Source organism: Protomyctophum parallelum (assembly GCF_964188405.1).
Source record: "Protomyctophum parallelum genome assembly, chromosome: 19".
In the NCBI taxonomy this organism is placed as follows: Eukaryota; Metazoa; Chordata; class Actinopteri; order Myctophiformes; family Myctophidae; genus Protomyctophum; species Protomyctophum parallelum.
Genome location: NC_139717.1, coordinates 40,568,009 through 40,583,583, shown reverse-complemented (window position 1 = coordinate 40,583,583; position 15,575 = coordinate 40,568,009). Strand labels below are relative to the sequence as shown.

At 45.9% G+C, this 15,575-nt stretch overlaps 2 protein-coding genes across 2 annotated transcripts in view; one reads left to right on the top strand and one right to left on the bottom strand.

Moving 5' to 3' along the window:
- Positions 1–15,575, bottom strand: part of atad2b (ATPase family AAA domain containing 2B) — a 636,500-nt gene that overhangs the window by 383,458 nt on the left and 237,467 nt on the right. The gene's annotated exons all lie outside the window — the stretch shown is intronic.
- Positions 1–15,575, top strand: part of klhl29 (kelch like family member 29) — a 343,820-nt gene that overhangs the window by 318,035 nt on the left and 10,210 nt on the right. Inside the window, 1 exon segment of the mRNA XM_083791051.1 lies at positions 7,881–8,073. Coding sequence (XP_083647177.1) covers positions 7,881–8,073 — 193 coding nt within the window.

The following is a 15,575-nucleotide window of genomic DNA, read 5'->3' as shown; positions in this document are numbered from 1 at the left end:
ACGCGCATGCATGCTAGAACGTGTCCCCTAACAAAAGCCTATAGCGTCTGTTGGGCAGCCCAGTCAATGGAGCTCTTGCCCAGCCTAGGCTGGGCTGCTGAAAGACGGAGATGGGGAAAAACAATCGGCTCCACCGACAACAATAGATACATTGGCTGCCCCATTAGCACCTTTTACCAAGCTACAACAGCTGCTCGTGCATATCAATGGTCCATGTGTGACCTGTTAAGTAGGCTGTAGACCACATCTGAGGGCAGGGCATCGCACGTGTCCTGACTCCTGCATTCAATCACGCCCGTGACCTCCAAGGTCATCAGGGACTCTGACCTCCACTGTGCACTTTCCCCCTTGCATTCTTTTGACAGAAGATCAGCTAGCTAACAAGCTAATGAGTGCGCTTAACGTAGCGTGATAAGCTATCATGAAGTTGTCGGGAAAAGTGAAATGACGGGAAATTGCAACAACCTCTGGTCCTCCTGGCGTTTATTCCATAGACTGTAAAAAAAAATATGGACAAAGCGTTCCCCGGGTCTAACATGGACTTTAAATGAAGCCTGTAATTCCTTGCACTGTAAATCGCCATATTTCTAGATCCGTTTTGGCCCAGCTGGCCCATTGGCTGGCCCAGACAACAGTTCATAGACTGTAACGGTAGCCACGCCCCTCAGAACATACGCGACTTTATGGTCATTTCTTTAATAAATGGGACCATCATTTTCCCAAAAGAATAATATGACATGAGAAATGAGACTTTAAACTAGTGACTGGAAGCAGAAAGTATTCATGACCATGTTTATTAAGGTAATACAGTCTAGGTGAAGTTGGGCCCAAATACATGGGCCTCTATGGAGCTATGGGGCTTTTTGGGCCCAATGACAGGCCATTATATGAACTTTCAGGAAGTCCCGATTTCCTTTAGTGGCTTCACGAAACATCTGTCTGACTGCCCCCCTGGTTTATTCTCACACATTTTGCACTATTGCCCCTGTGGAAATATATTTTCTTAGATTAGTAAGCTTTCAGAAAACGTGCGCAAAGACGGAGGAAATGAACGCAGACTAACCGTACACATGTTTACCATTTGTATATCAACGCGCCTTTTATAATGAAGATGGGACGGTAAATACAGCTCAGCTCCTGAGGAAGAATCGGTGGTGTTGTTTCTCATTGCGTCCTGCCTGAATGAGAGACTACGGGTGGCCTTGATGCCTCGGTGGAGCCAATGTAAGGGGAGTTAATTACAACTGCCAGAGAACAAGAGGCTGCTGTTGCTCCTCCAACCTCTGTGCCATGCTTACTTACAACCTGGCGCACACTCGCACAGTGACGAGTGTGTGTCTTTGTGTCTTGCAGTGAGCGTATCTGTGTCTTTGTGGTGGTCATTTGTGTGCGAGTGGGTGTCTCCTATCTACGTGCAGATTGTGTGTTGCATTTGTGAGTGTGTGCCTTTGTTCTCGTTGAAACCGAGTTAATTATCTGATCGTTTTACGGCCACCTTTCCTGCAGTGTCTCTACAGCAGTGGTTCTCAACCAGTGGTCCGGGGGACCACCAGTGGTTCTTGAGGGGGGTTCCAGGTGGTCCCCAGCTATAAATGATGGAGAGTTGGTAACCAAATTAAGCCTTATACATCTTTAAAGGTATATTCAGTGATTTCACTAAAAAAAACCTTAGGTTTAGTTTTTGGCTGGGACCTAAGCTTTTCATCCAATCAGGATAGAGAGCCAAAAACGAAACCTAAGGTTTTTTTTACCCCCAGGGGTTAACTGGGGAAAGGGAGGAACTCCTTATATGGTCAGCACACTATAGTAGAGAGGATTATCACAACAAAACAAAAAAATAAGTATTTGAATTAAGTGAAATCACTGAATATACCTTTAACTCTTGAAAATGTATTAAACTTTCTCTGAGTTAAATTATTGTTAACATCTGCAAGTCTACACCAGGGGCGTCATGTTGCTATAACGTTAGTGAGTGCTCCCCAGTCCCGCCCCCAGCCACGCTTGTACACATCAGTGAAATGATCCACTGGGAAAATCCCTAATTGAGAGAGTGCAAGCCACCACAGCTCATGAAACATATAGGCTGCATGGCTAACAGGGCTTAGGGCTTATACCCTACCATATCTCTCCTTTCTCTGGCTCTCTATGACTTATACGCCCATGAAAAATGGAAAATATAAATTTCATTGAGTGTATACCATTTGGAATTATACCAATCGGTTGAGATTTGGCTGATTTATAGCCAAAGTTAGATATCAACTTTTTGCGCAACGGGCCATAGGGACTGTGTTTTACCTATACTTGTGAGGACCTCTGCTTGGATTCATGGTGAGTGCGCACCGAAAAGTAATTAGAATCTATTTTTCTTGCCACATTATAAACAAGTTTACTTTACCTCCTCATTGTCCTCAGTGTTTGGGACGGGACATGTAGGCCTGTATCATGTGCATATAAGCGCTGCGCGCTCCAGTGAAATTGTGCGGCTTGAGAAAAATCAGTTACTTTGTGTTGGATAAGGGCTTATTGGTGGGTTTTCCGCTAGATATTAAGGACTAGTTAGGGTGTGTTTTAGCCGGAGGCAGCGGCGCCGAATTGTAGCATGGACTGGACGAATCTCTTCTTGGCTGGAGGTGGCTTCATCATCGTAGTCAAATGGAAATAAATCCTGTACTGTACTGTATGCAACATTTATACTCTCTACCTGGCACTGGCAGCAGAACAAAAGCCACCTTATTAGCATTTGAATGCCCAAGTTGGGCGGCCCAACACCTATCTTGGCCCAAGCGCGCCCCCCCCCCACCCCCCGTAAAGGTATGTGACTACAGTACGTGACAACTTGACCAGGGGGGAGGGGAAATTTCAGTGGGTGCATATTGGCTTATTATTTTGCCAGTGGGTGCAAAAGCTACCAGGCAGGCAGGCACCCCCGGAGTTGACACGCCTGGTCTACACAATTGGAGAATGTAGAAGAATTGTTATTTTGATCAATGGCTGTTATACCTCTCCTAACGCTATACCAGCATCAACACAGCATGGAATTGTGGACGAAATCCTACCCGTCGAATGCAAAATATTCTATGTTTTGGGTCCGAGAGGCTAAAATGTCATAAAATGGTGGTCCACGGCTCTTAATGCAGAATGGAACTTGACGTGAAAAGGGTTGAAAACCACACTGCTCTACAGAGTCAGCCCTATCTCCACTGCCCTGTCCTCATGGACTCGGCTCCAGACTAGCCTGGCTGTGCCGCTCCTACCCTCCAGAGGCTGTGTTGTTTATCCCATTCTGACCTGAGATCAGATTCATACGAGGTTTCCGCCGGACACACACTGGTCTGATGAACCCATTCTGACCTGAGATCAGATTCTAAAAAATGTCAGTCGTTCTTCGATTTTTCAAAAATAGCAGACCTACAAGCTCGTATCGCGCCACTCGGTGGCGCGATATGAGCTTGTAGATCTGCTATTTTTAAATAGCTAAAGCATAACATGATGCTGACACCAAAATGGGTGCCCGTTCAGAATGGGTTATTCAGTCTGTATGCCGATGACACTGCGACGGTGAAGGGGGGGGAGAGAGGGGAGAGAGACACCGGCGGTTTATGACCAGATGTCCTAGTTTTCAGCTGTGAAATGTTAATTCAAAGGGCCTTTTAGTGGCAGATCAAGGAACCGCCTTCTATTTAGCAGGCTTGTGGTATACCCTGAATGGACGTGAGTGTTTAATTGCTGATCTGGGATCCGGCTTGTCGTTGTTCTAATGAGGCTTTGATCAGCTGCCCGTGGACACAGGATTACACTCACCAACACATACAAAGCTAATGGAGCCATGGGATGAAAACGCACGCACGCACGCACACACGCACGCACAAGCTCTTTGTTTGCTCACATACATACTGTATACAGGAATAACATGCGGTCACGTGTTACACGTATATTCACAACATTCAGACGGAAACGCACGTAAATGCAAAGTCGTTCACATACACACACACATATACCCCATGCTTTGTTCGGCTGAGGTAATTTGTCCAGCAAACCCCCCCAGCTTTATGTCTCTGGCAACGACACTCCCTTTGCTTTCAAAGAGAAATGTCCAGCTCAGCCCAAACTGCAGAGTAAAGCCTTGTAGCTCCAGACATATGTTGCATTGTGTAATTGGTTTAATTGCACGTATGTGTTGGCCTTTTCCCAGGCAGTGCAGGCATTCCGCTAATTATATCCGTCAGCCCCAAAGCCAGAATGAGTGGAGGAAAGTACATTTCTTGCAGTGGGAACTTGCCAATTTTACAATTTTTCCTTGCATAAAAAGTGCCCTCTCTCTGTGCATGCATGCTCATTTGGGCATATATGTATGCATTTATGCCTGTGTGTACAATGTACATTACAATAACGTAAATAACAGCAATGGGTCGCACACACCAAGACTGCATTTCAGTCATTTATTCTTGCATTTTAGACAGGAGACAAACATTTCGGCTATCCAGCCATCAGTATATATACATTACAATAATGTGTCATAATAATGTATGGGCCCGCAGTAGCATTTGCTCCAGCCTTAACTGTATGCGATATTATCTCTGCAAAAGAAAGAATACTGTAAGTCATTCCATTAATTCTTGTGCTGTCCCCAAAATAGGAAGGTCCAGGTTGGACGTGGTTATTAACGCTACTAGTAAATGTCTCCTTCAAGACGACAGACAGTCTCCCACTGTCTTGTCCTGTCACGGAAATTCACAGATCACTATAAATGGTTTAACTTTAACAGATTCCATTAACGATGAGAGAAGATTCCCCTCACGATTGTTCTCATCTTTACCCTCCTGTGTCTAGACGGGAGTGTCGCGTCAATCATTCTATTCAAGATTGACAAATGTGACAGGAGGTACTCCCCATCATATTCATGTCTAACCCATTCTGACCGGGCATCCATTTTGGTGTCAGCATCATGTTATGCTTTAGCTATTGAAAAATAGCAGATCTACAAGCTTATATCGCGCCACCGAGTGGCGCGATACGAGCTTGTAGGTCTGCTATTTTTTAATAATCGAAGGAACGACTGACATTTTTAGAATCTGATCTCAGGTCAGAATGGGTTCATCAGACACAGTGTGTGTCCAGTGGAAACCTCGTATGAATCTGATCTCAGGTCAGAATGGGCTAATAAAGAGCATGGTGGCTCCAAACATTTCCATCTGGCGTAAGGGAGCAATGACACTTTACTCATCTTGTTTCACATGTCCCCATCCAGTATCCGCCATTTAATTTTGGGTATTTTGCGATATCTGTCATTCGATCCATGAATAAATCCATAAAATGTAGTTTAACGGAAACATGGACCAACGCCATATATGTAACCCTAGTTACGAAGTACCAACTAGTAATAGAGTGTGCAGGCAGAAACAGTCAATAATGGTATATCGTTAACTGGACCAGTATCAGAAGGTGCTAGTGCTAGGTCAGTATTGCATATCAATACTGACGGAGATAACAATTAATTGAATTTGTGTGACCACGCAACATATGAGTGAATTGGATGGAGCCCGCACACCATAGGTACTAGCAAGACGTTCTTTATTTAAATACTGACAACGTTTCGATCTGTCAGATCTTCATCAGGTCATGTGAACATACACACAAGTTTGTACATTTATAATAAGGGAGTTCCCCCATTACCCAATCAAAAACACCACATTGTGGTGCCCCTCCCATCACTACAGGTGTGACTCGTCAACCCTGAGTGAGTGGGGACCCAGACATATTGATGTGAATATAGTCTGTTCAGAAGATTTAGTGCACTAGTTAAAAACATTTTAAAACCAAAAAAAAAACATACATGTATGTCTATATTCAAATTAGAATAACAGCAACATATGGACATAAACAGAATATGGACAGAAAATAAATCAACAACTGCAGTGAAAAGTAATAATAGAAAAACCCTCAGTTCCCAAAGTGTTTGTTTTTGTTCCTTTTGATCTGAATTTTGACCGTGTTTGGTGTTTGTCCTTGAAGGAGGGGAATCACGTTGCACTCACGTTGCACCCAGGCCAACCACCCTCTATGAAGTGGGAACCGGGAACCCCTTTTGGTGTTAGCGTCATGTCATGCTTTAGCTATTGAAAAATAGCAGATCTACAAGCTCATAGCACGCCACCGAGTGGCGCGCTACGAGCTTGTAGGTCTGCTATTTTTGAAAAATCGAAGAACCACTGACATTGAAACATAGCTTTTTCAGAAAACTGTCGGGACGTAGAAGACATTTTTTAGAATCTGATCTCGGGTCAGAATGGGTTAATCTGAGGAAGCAGAAGGGAAGCACTGTCCACTTCTACACGTGACGCACTCCAGGAGTAGATGAAGGGAATCTGAATCTCCCCCAAAAATAAAATAAAAACTATACATTTGTTGTTATAGTTACTGTACTCTACTGTGCTCTGTACTGTATTGTAGTTACCATTTGGGGGGTCCCTGAGGGTCCCCGGAACATCCAGAGCCCCAGGAACGGCCCAGGGCTTGTACTACGTAGTAGTGTACTCTGTGCCACTTTACTCTGTGCTACACTCTACTGGCCACTTTAGGCGTTGCAGCTTACCGCGCTCGGACACACTGTGTCCAGTGGAAACCTCGTATGAATCTGATCTCAGGTCAGAAATGGGTTAATATCTCCCCCTGGCCAACAACAGGGAGAGATGCAGCAAAAATTCACCAACACACACAATTACACAAATAAACCGAACAGTGGCCCCCCACATTCTTAACAAAATATCAGTAGTCAGCAGCAACGCAGAAAAGCGGCATCTTCCCTCAAAAACAACAACAAAATAATAACAGCTCCTCTGCAGTGCAACATGAACACAAAAGGGAATACAGACGACTCTGTGGCCATAACATCAACTAACACAGCGGTCCCCCAAACCTTTTTTGGCCGTGCACCCCCTGTTACCTCCTGACCTAGCTGCATTAGTCCGACATGCGGGAAACAACGGTCGGACTAGCGCTCGAACATGCACTGCTCCCATGCTTGTGGTTATGGTGAGGTTAGGGTTTGAGGTATGTTGTCGGTCTAATGACTGTCGGACTAATAATAGTGTCGGAACTATAAAGCCTGTACCCGCTGACGCACCCCCCCCCCAACACTGTTTTGTCAAACTCAGAAGTGGAGAGTTTGCTAGGCATCTTGCTGATGCACCCTGGGAGATGTAGTTACCAGTGTGATGTTGGAAGCTGCCTAGCAAACTCTCCACTTCTGAGTTTGACAAAACACCTCCCACTTGAGCTCCTGGTTTTCCAAAGCAGCGAGGTCACACAAGTCCTTCCCTCCTGGTTGCTCTTCAAATTCTTTAATGATTAAGGATTGATGCCAATTAGGCCAATTCGGGGTTTTGACAGCACCAACACTCGTTGAATTTGGCAGAAGATTATACATATTTTAATGATTATGGCAAATAATCACAGAATGTCACTGCACTTAGAGACATGCAGCCAGCTGTATATTTGAATTGGAAGATTTCCTTTTTTACGCTAACCCTTATGAACGTATATATTTATTTGTCCCATGAACTATTTAACCCATTCTGAATGAGCACCCATTTTGGTGTCAGCATCATGTCGTGCTTTAGCTATTGAAAAATAGCAGATCTACAAGCTCATATCGCGCCACCGAGTGGCGCGATACGAGCTTGTAGGTCTGCTATTTTTTGAAAAATCGAAGAACGACTGACATTTTTTTAGAATCTGATCTCAGGTCAGAATGGGTTTAATCAGACCAGTGTGTGTCCAGTGGAAACCTCGTATGAATCTGATCTCAGGTCAGAATGGATTAAAGGAGGTAATGTCATTTCAAGCCTACGTTTCTTTCTCTCTCTCTCTCTCTTCAAAGATACGACACCATCACCAACCAGTGGGAGACGGTCTCCCCGCTGCCCAAACCGGTGCATTCCGCCGCGGCCACGGTGTGCGGGGGGAAGGTGTACGTCTTCGGAGGGGTGAACGAGGCCGGCCGCTCGGCGGGCGTGCTCCAGTCCTACATTCCCCAGAGCAACACCTGGAGCTTCATCGAGTCGCCCATGATAGGTGAGAGCCACACCTCCGCTCGCACTCACTCACGCTTTACTAGATGCCAATTTAGAGGGACATGTGTACCACAACTCAGCGCAGACTTGCCGAGATGCTAATAAACAGATCTGAAAAAAATTGCTTTTGTGGTCCGTGGTGCGGCCGTGCCTTTGCAATTTGGTCTTGCAATTTGCAATTGATTGGTCGATCAATGACAAAACAACCCACTAAGGAGAAAAGTGGATAATATTTTATAGTAGCATCAGTGGAATGGAAGGCGTAATATAATCCAATTTTACAGTGTCCTTAGACCCCTCTTGGGTGTTAAAGAAGCATCTCAAAAGGGTCACACTTATAAAGGTAATTATCCCATTCTGAACGGGCACCCATTTTGGTGTCGGCATCATGTAATGCTTTAGCTATTTAAAAATAGCAGATCTACAAGCTCATATCGCGCCACCGAGTGGCGCGATACGAGCTTGTAGGTCTGCTATTTTTGAAAAATCGAAGAGCGACTGACATTTTTAGAATCTGATCTCAGGTCAGAATGGGTTCATCAGACCAGTGTGTGTCCGGCGGAAACCTTGTATGAATCTGATCTCAGGTCAGAATGGGTTATTATCTGGGGTGGCTGTTCACTGGTTGGTTCGCTGAGGGAGTGCAGAGGGGCTATAGTCAGCTGGCAGGGTGCACAAAGCACCGCAGCGCAATCTCAGCAAATCGATTTAAACATTTCTCGCAGGTAAGATGATGTGATTAAAGTGGCAATGCTAGACGCCTGTAGTCCTGTAACCCCCCCCACACACACACACACACACACGCACGTACGCACGCACGTGAGGCTGCTCTGAGTATTATTGTGTTTGAGCGTGAGAACACTATCTTAAGGTAAGCCTACTGTAGTTGGGCTGGATGCTATCTGTGTGAAAGCAGAAGCAGCCGGAGAAAGAAATGAGAGGAGAGATCTGGAGATCATCACGTGTACATACTACAGTAGGATATATGCACATCGATATGACATGGCGCACGCACGCACGCACGCACGCACGCACGCACCTTCACTTCTCACCTGTGTCTCACCAGTATAGAGACGCATATTTCCAGGGGTATGTGTTGTGTAGCTGCCTGGTTGTCAGTGAGTCTGCTTGCAGTAGTTGTGTATACAAAGACAAGCTTGTGTGTGTGTGTGTGTGTGTGTGTGTGTGTGTGTGTGAAAGAGACAGACAGACAGACAGAGAAACAGACAGACACAGAGAGACAGGCATGCAGTCATCTGTCAGGGTCCAGATGAGACTGTGTGTGACAGTCAGTGAGTGTGTGGATAATGGACGGGTTCGGAGCTTCCAGTGAAATTGGGCCGCTGATGATTTTAGTGCAGCGGTGGGGAGCAATTCTCTGTCAGCCTCTCGCTGCCTCTCTCCATGTCTCTCCTCCCCCTAATCTCTGTTCATCTTTCCATCTCTCTTTCTCTCAAACACACACACACACAAACACACACACAACTCCCTCCCTCTCTTTCAGTCTCGGCATTGGCTTATCGACTGATAAATATACCTGCGCGTGAAGGTGTGTGTGTGTGTGCACGCGCGCGCTCACAGATTCCCGGTGCTTGGCCTGTATCTCCCGCGTGGACTGCAAATGGGTTTCACAAACACTTATCAACACCGACTTCCTATCTCTTCTGCAGACTGAGAAATAGTACGACGGCAGCCAAAAATAGTCCCTTCTACAAGTCCACTGAGATGTCTGGTGTCTCCATAGTCTGCCTGCACTCTTTATCCCATTCTGACCTGAGATCAGATTCATACGAGGTTTCCGCCGGACACACACTGGTCTGATGAACCCATTCTGACCTGAGATCAGATTCTAAAAATGTCAGTCGCTCTTCGATTTTTCAAAAATAGCAGACCTACAAGCTCGTATCGCGCCACTCGGTGGCGCGATATGAGCTTGTAGATCTGCTATTTTTCAATAGCTAAAGCACAACATTATGCCGACACCAAAATGGGTGCCCGGTCAGAATGGGTTATGTATGGAGTACATTTATCAGTCCACTTATTGAGGTGCACCGAAATACAGGCATCTACTTGATAGTGGAAGTAGCATAACACCCCCCTTATGTTTGCCATTGATTACACAATGATGCTCAAAGGGCAGCTATAGTGTTCTACAACCACAACGTGGGTCGAATACAAAGCAGAATGCACGTCATTCAGCTGAAAAAAGATCAGAGTCAAGTTTCTTTTAACTTTTGCTGACCCGAGTACCCTCCCTTGTTATCTACTGGTAATTTACTGGTGAATGGAGGTAGGTACACATGTCGGCGTGTCCTGTGCATGTCGTTCCTCTCAGCGCTTAGCCCATTCTGACCTGAGATCAGATTCATACGAGGTTTTCCACTGGACACACACTGGTCTGATTAACCCATTCTGACCTGAGATCAGATTGTAGAAATGTCAGTCGTTCTTCGATTCTTTCAAAAATAGCAGACCTACAAGCTCGTATCGCGCCACTCGGTGGCGCGATATGAGCTTGTAGATCTGCTATTTTTCTCATTATATCGTCTCCGTCGGGTGGAAACCGCATACTGTATGTCCAAAGCTGTTTACTTTTCAGGATTCAAATTAAAAAAACAGCATGAGTTTCGAGCTTGTATATCTGCTACTTTTGATATGATCATGCAGTGCATTCATTTACAACAACAACAACAACAACAACAAAGTTTGAATCTGGAGATAACAACGACAACACTGGAAGGAGCACATGCCAGATAAATAAGTCTAAAGCGCCGTTCACACTGAGCACGATAACTATAATAACCATAATTATGTGAGCATCCACACTGGTGTGCCATACTTTCTGTAAAGAGTGTTTCCAGCTGTGTCAGAGCCCACCGAGAGAGTGGGGAGGGAGAGGGGGAGAGAGAGAGTCCAAATGCTGAAAGACTCATGCAATAGGATTTAGGATACCGGTATATGGATAATCTCCATCCATCCATCTTCAACCGCTTATCCGTAGTCGGGTCGCGGGGGCAACAGCTCCACCAGAGAGCTCCAGACTTCCCTCTCCCGAGCAACATTAGTGACTTCCTCCTGGGGGATTCCGAGACGTTCCAAGGCCAGAGAGTCAATGTATTTCCTCCAACTGCGCCTTGGTCTGCCCCGGGGTCTCCTCCCAGTGGGACATGCGTCGAGGACCTCCCTAGGGAGGCGCCCGAGAGGCATCCTAACCAGATGCCCGAACCACCTCAGCTGGCTCCTTTCCAGGCGAAGGAGCAGCGGTTCTACTCCGAGTCTCTCTCGTGTGACTGAACTTCTCACCCTATCTCTAAGGGAGATGCCAGCCACCCGTTGAAGAAACTCATTTCAGCCGCTTGTATTCGTGACCTTATTCTTTCGGTCATGACCCACACTTCATGACCATAGATGAGAGTAGGAACGTTGATTGCTCGGTAGACAGAGAGCTTTCCCTTCTGGCTCAACTCTCTTTTCGTCACAACAGTGCGGTACAGCGACTGCAATACCGCCCCTGCCGCTCCGATTCTCCGGCTGATCTCCTTCTCCGTTCTCCCCTCACTCGTGAACAAAACCCCGAGATACTTGAACTCCTTCACCTGGGGTAATCTGACTCTGATAATTAAATATTAGGAGGTGAGATAGTTGTGCCCTGCCTGAAGTAATGACAGGTTATTTTAATCTCACAACCTCCTGAGGCTGAGTGACAGATTGCATCCCAGATGTCCGACAGGCTTTTGAAAGACTGTCATATGCCTATACTGTAGCTATCGTTCATGAAACCGCGCTGAAGGTTTGATCCAAACCATCATGTTATGTTGATGTTATTGTGGTGCTGTGCTCACTGCCACTGTCCACTGGAGTCGGAACGACTGTCTCTATCACTGCCGCTATTAAAAAATACAAGAAGCAGATTTTTGTGTGCTTTTTCTGCCTTTTATTGATAGGATGAAAGTAGACTGACTAGAAATGAGATGGACACACACGCGCGGGAAAGGCCGTCTGGATCGGGAGTCGAACCCGCGGCACGCCGTGCGGCTGGATCAGCAGCCTATAGGTGCCCAGACGGTTGAGCTAACCATCCGGGCTAGAAGAAGACTTTATAAATGGTCTTATTGAGTAATAATAACAAATATCCCGAAGAAGCAGTGTAGGTCTTTGTGATCTGTGTTTTTTTCTCCCCCGTGAAATGGCCTTTTTAGAAATGCACATTCGTACCCATTCGGCACAGTGAACAATGACAGGCCTAGCTGAAAATGGGATTGAAAAAGTGGTGAAGTGTTGCGTATTTCAATATACAGCATGATATACAGCATGTTAAAGGTAGCCCATTAGGCCCCCCTCTGTTTCCTGTCCTGTGAGGAAGGTGAATTGCTGTGATTGAAGGCTGTCTGACTGTGTTTGTGTGCATATATGCTGGCTGTTATTGCAGCTGTGTCTGTATTAGCACTCACATGACACCCCTCATGAGTGTGCAGGCGCGCACACACACACACACGTGGAGTACTGGCACCTTATTTTATTCCAATTCACTACACATCAAGGAGCTCACCACATGAACTTAACTACTGTATGTGCTGGCTGCCACATATCGTCTTTAAAAATAGAACACACACTGAGTTAAAGACCGTCACTTGCCTTACAGAGCACTGGCACACGCATGCGCGAGCACACACACACACACACACACACACACACACACCCACTCGCACCTTATTATTCACCCAGCATTACATGCCGCTGATAGACAGCCTGTCATTGACCGACGGGCCCCGGGGAACAGGGAGCCTGAGTGCAGAGACGCCGGGGCCCGGTGTGCTCTATCGAGGAATTGAGTGAAGGACAATTACTTGTGCAAATGATGTATACAGCGGTGGATGGAGGTAGGGAGTGCCATTAAAAAAAGGTGGATGGGAGGGTATAGGACGGAGAGAGTTTTGTAAAGAGAGAGGCAGATAGAGAGAGACAGAGATGAACAAAGGGAGAGAGAGAGAGAGAGAGAGAGAGAGAGCGAAGGGGAGAGCTAGTGTTTCCATAGTTACCTAATTAGCCATGTTCCAGCTTGCTGTCATTTTCTTTCCCGTCCAGCTCAATAAAAAGTACATTATGCTCTTCCCCGCTGCTGTGTTTCTCTCTGTTTCTGAACCCTTCTCTTATTCCACACTCTGTGAGAGAGGAATAAGAACACACCTGAATGCAATCCTGCTCTAATTCTCCTGATATAATCTGATCAAAGCTCCTACTGTAGTTCCATTGTCCCACATCTGTCTGTCTGTCTGTCTGTTCAACCTGTCTGTTTGTATCTGCTCAACATGTCTGTCTGTCTGTCTGTCTGTCTGTCTGTCTGTCTGTATTTGCTCTACCTGTCTGTCTGTCTGTCTGTCTGTCTGTCTGTCTGTCTGTCTGTCTGCATCACAAACCTTGTGATGAGACAATAAAGTGAAGATGAATTCCATGTCTATAGCACGCTGCTCATGTACTGTAGACACTGGAACATTTTCAATTGTGCCTACGCGTCTCTTGGGGTCGAATAAAACTGATATTCTCAAAGGAAAACAACGCTGTCTCCCTTTCCTTGTAGAAACTCTGTATGAGAATGGCATTCTTGCCTCTCTCCCTCTCCCTCTCTCTCTCTCTCTCTCTCTCTCTCTCTCTCTCTCTCCCCCTACTTGGCTCTGTAGTCTCGTCAGTCAGTCAGTCAGTCAGTCAGTCAGTCAGTCTTTCAGTCAGTCAGTCGTTCAGTCAGTCTTTCAGTCAGTCATTTAGTCTTTCAGTCAGTCATTTAGTCTTTCAGTCAGTCAGTCTTTCAGTCAGTCAGTCAGTCTTTCAGTCAGTCATTTAGTCTTTCAGTCAGTCAGTCTTTCAGTCAGTCAGTCTTTCAGTCAGTCAGTCAGTCTTTCAGTCAGTCATTTAGTCTTTCAGTCAGTCAGTCTTTCAGTCTTTCAGTCAGTCAGTCTTTCAGTCAGTCAGTCTTTCAGTCAGTCAGTCAGTCAGTCAGTCAGTCAGTCAGTCAGTCTTTCAGTCAGTCAGTCAGTCTTTCAGTCAGTCAGTCAGTCAGTCTTTCAGTCAGTCTTTCAGTCAGTCAGTCAGTCAGTCAGTCAGTCTTTCAGTCAGTCAGTCAGTCAGTCTTTCAGTCAGTCAGTCAGTCAGTCAGTCTTTCAGTCAGTCTTTCAGTCAGTCTTTCAGTCAGTCAGTCAGTCAGTCAGTCTTTCAGTCAGTCAGTCTTTCAGTCAGTCAGTCAGTCAGTCTTTCAGTCAGTCAGTCAGTCAGTCTTTCAGTCAGTCAGTCAGTCAGTCAGTCTTTCAGTCAGTCAGTCAGTCTTTCAGTCAGTCTTTCAGTCAGTCAGTCAGTCAGTCTTTCAGTCAGTCAGTCTTTCAGTCAGTCAGTCAGTCAGTCTTTCAGTCAGTCAGTCAGTCGTTCAGTCAGTCTTTCAGTCAGTCAGTCGTTCAGTCTTTCAGTCAGTCAGTCGTTCAGTCAGTCAGTCTTTCAGTCAGTCAGTCAGTCAGTCAGTCAGTCAGTCAGTCAGTCAGTCAGTCAGTCTTTCAGTCAGTCAGTCGTTCAGTCTTTCAGTCAGTCAGTCGTTCAGTCAGTCAGTCAGTCAGACCCCGCAGGCTACTGCTGTAGTAACGGCACCGCTAGCAAGTTCTCCCCGTTTTCTTCAAAGTAAATGTTTGTTGAGACACATGTAGTGATGTGCTGGCTGCCTTCTAGGACCACAGGGCCTGTCACATCTACTCCAAACACATTTAAAACGCTACATCGCTGTCAACACTTTAGCTTCGCAGCCGCTACAGTATATTGCTGTGTGTGTGTGTGTGTGTGATGTTAGCTTGGTGCATGACACTGGCACACCATTAAACTCTGATTCAATTAAAACGATCACGCTAAACTTGTTATGTCCTCAGAAGTATAGTAATACATGTGTTTCTGTGCGTGCGTGCCCATAGTATATGGCGGCTCTCCTGCGGTTGCAGGTATAGCAAAGAGCCAGGGGACAACGAGCGCAAAATGGTAAGAAATATGTATAATGGTCCTATGGGAGCCGCCAGACAAACGGAATAAGGTTTTGTCTGTACAGAGCATACTGTATACGTTCTGCTATGAGTTTCTACGGGGGAAAGGATATACGGCATTGTTTTCCTTTGAGAATATTCCTCTTATTCCACCTCGGGAGACGAGCAGGCACAATTGAAAGTGTTCTGAGTCTCTAGTCCATGAACAATGTGTTATAGATGTGGCTTTGTATGCATGCGTGCGCGCTCACCAGACATGCTTAGTAGGGATGCCTGGCTGCTCAGCCTCTTTAGTGATCCTATTGCTCGCGACCACACAGGTTTGAATCCGAGCCCTTCTTGTCTTGCATCTCCCTCCTCTCTCTCTCTCTCTCTCTCTCTCTCCCCTTGGCTTCCATTCTCACACTGACCTATCTGGAATAAAGTTTACAAGTAAATGCCGGGGTAGGGTAAGCACTTAAGGCTTGGTTTTGTGCATGCACAAGTGTATTTC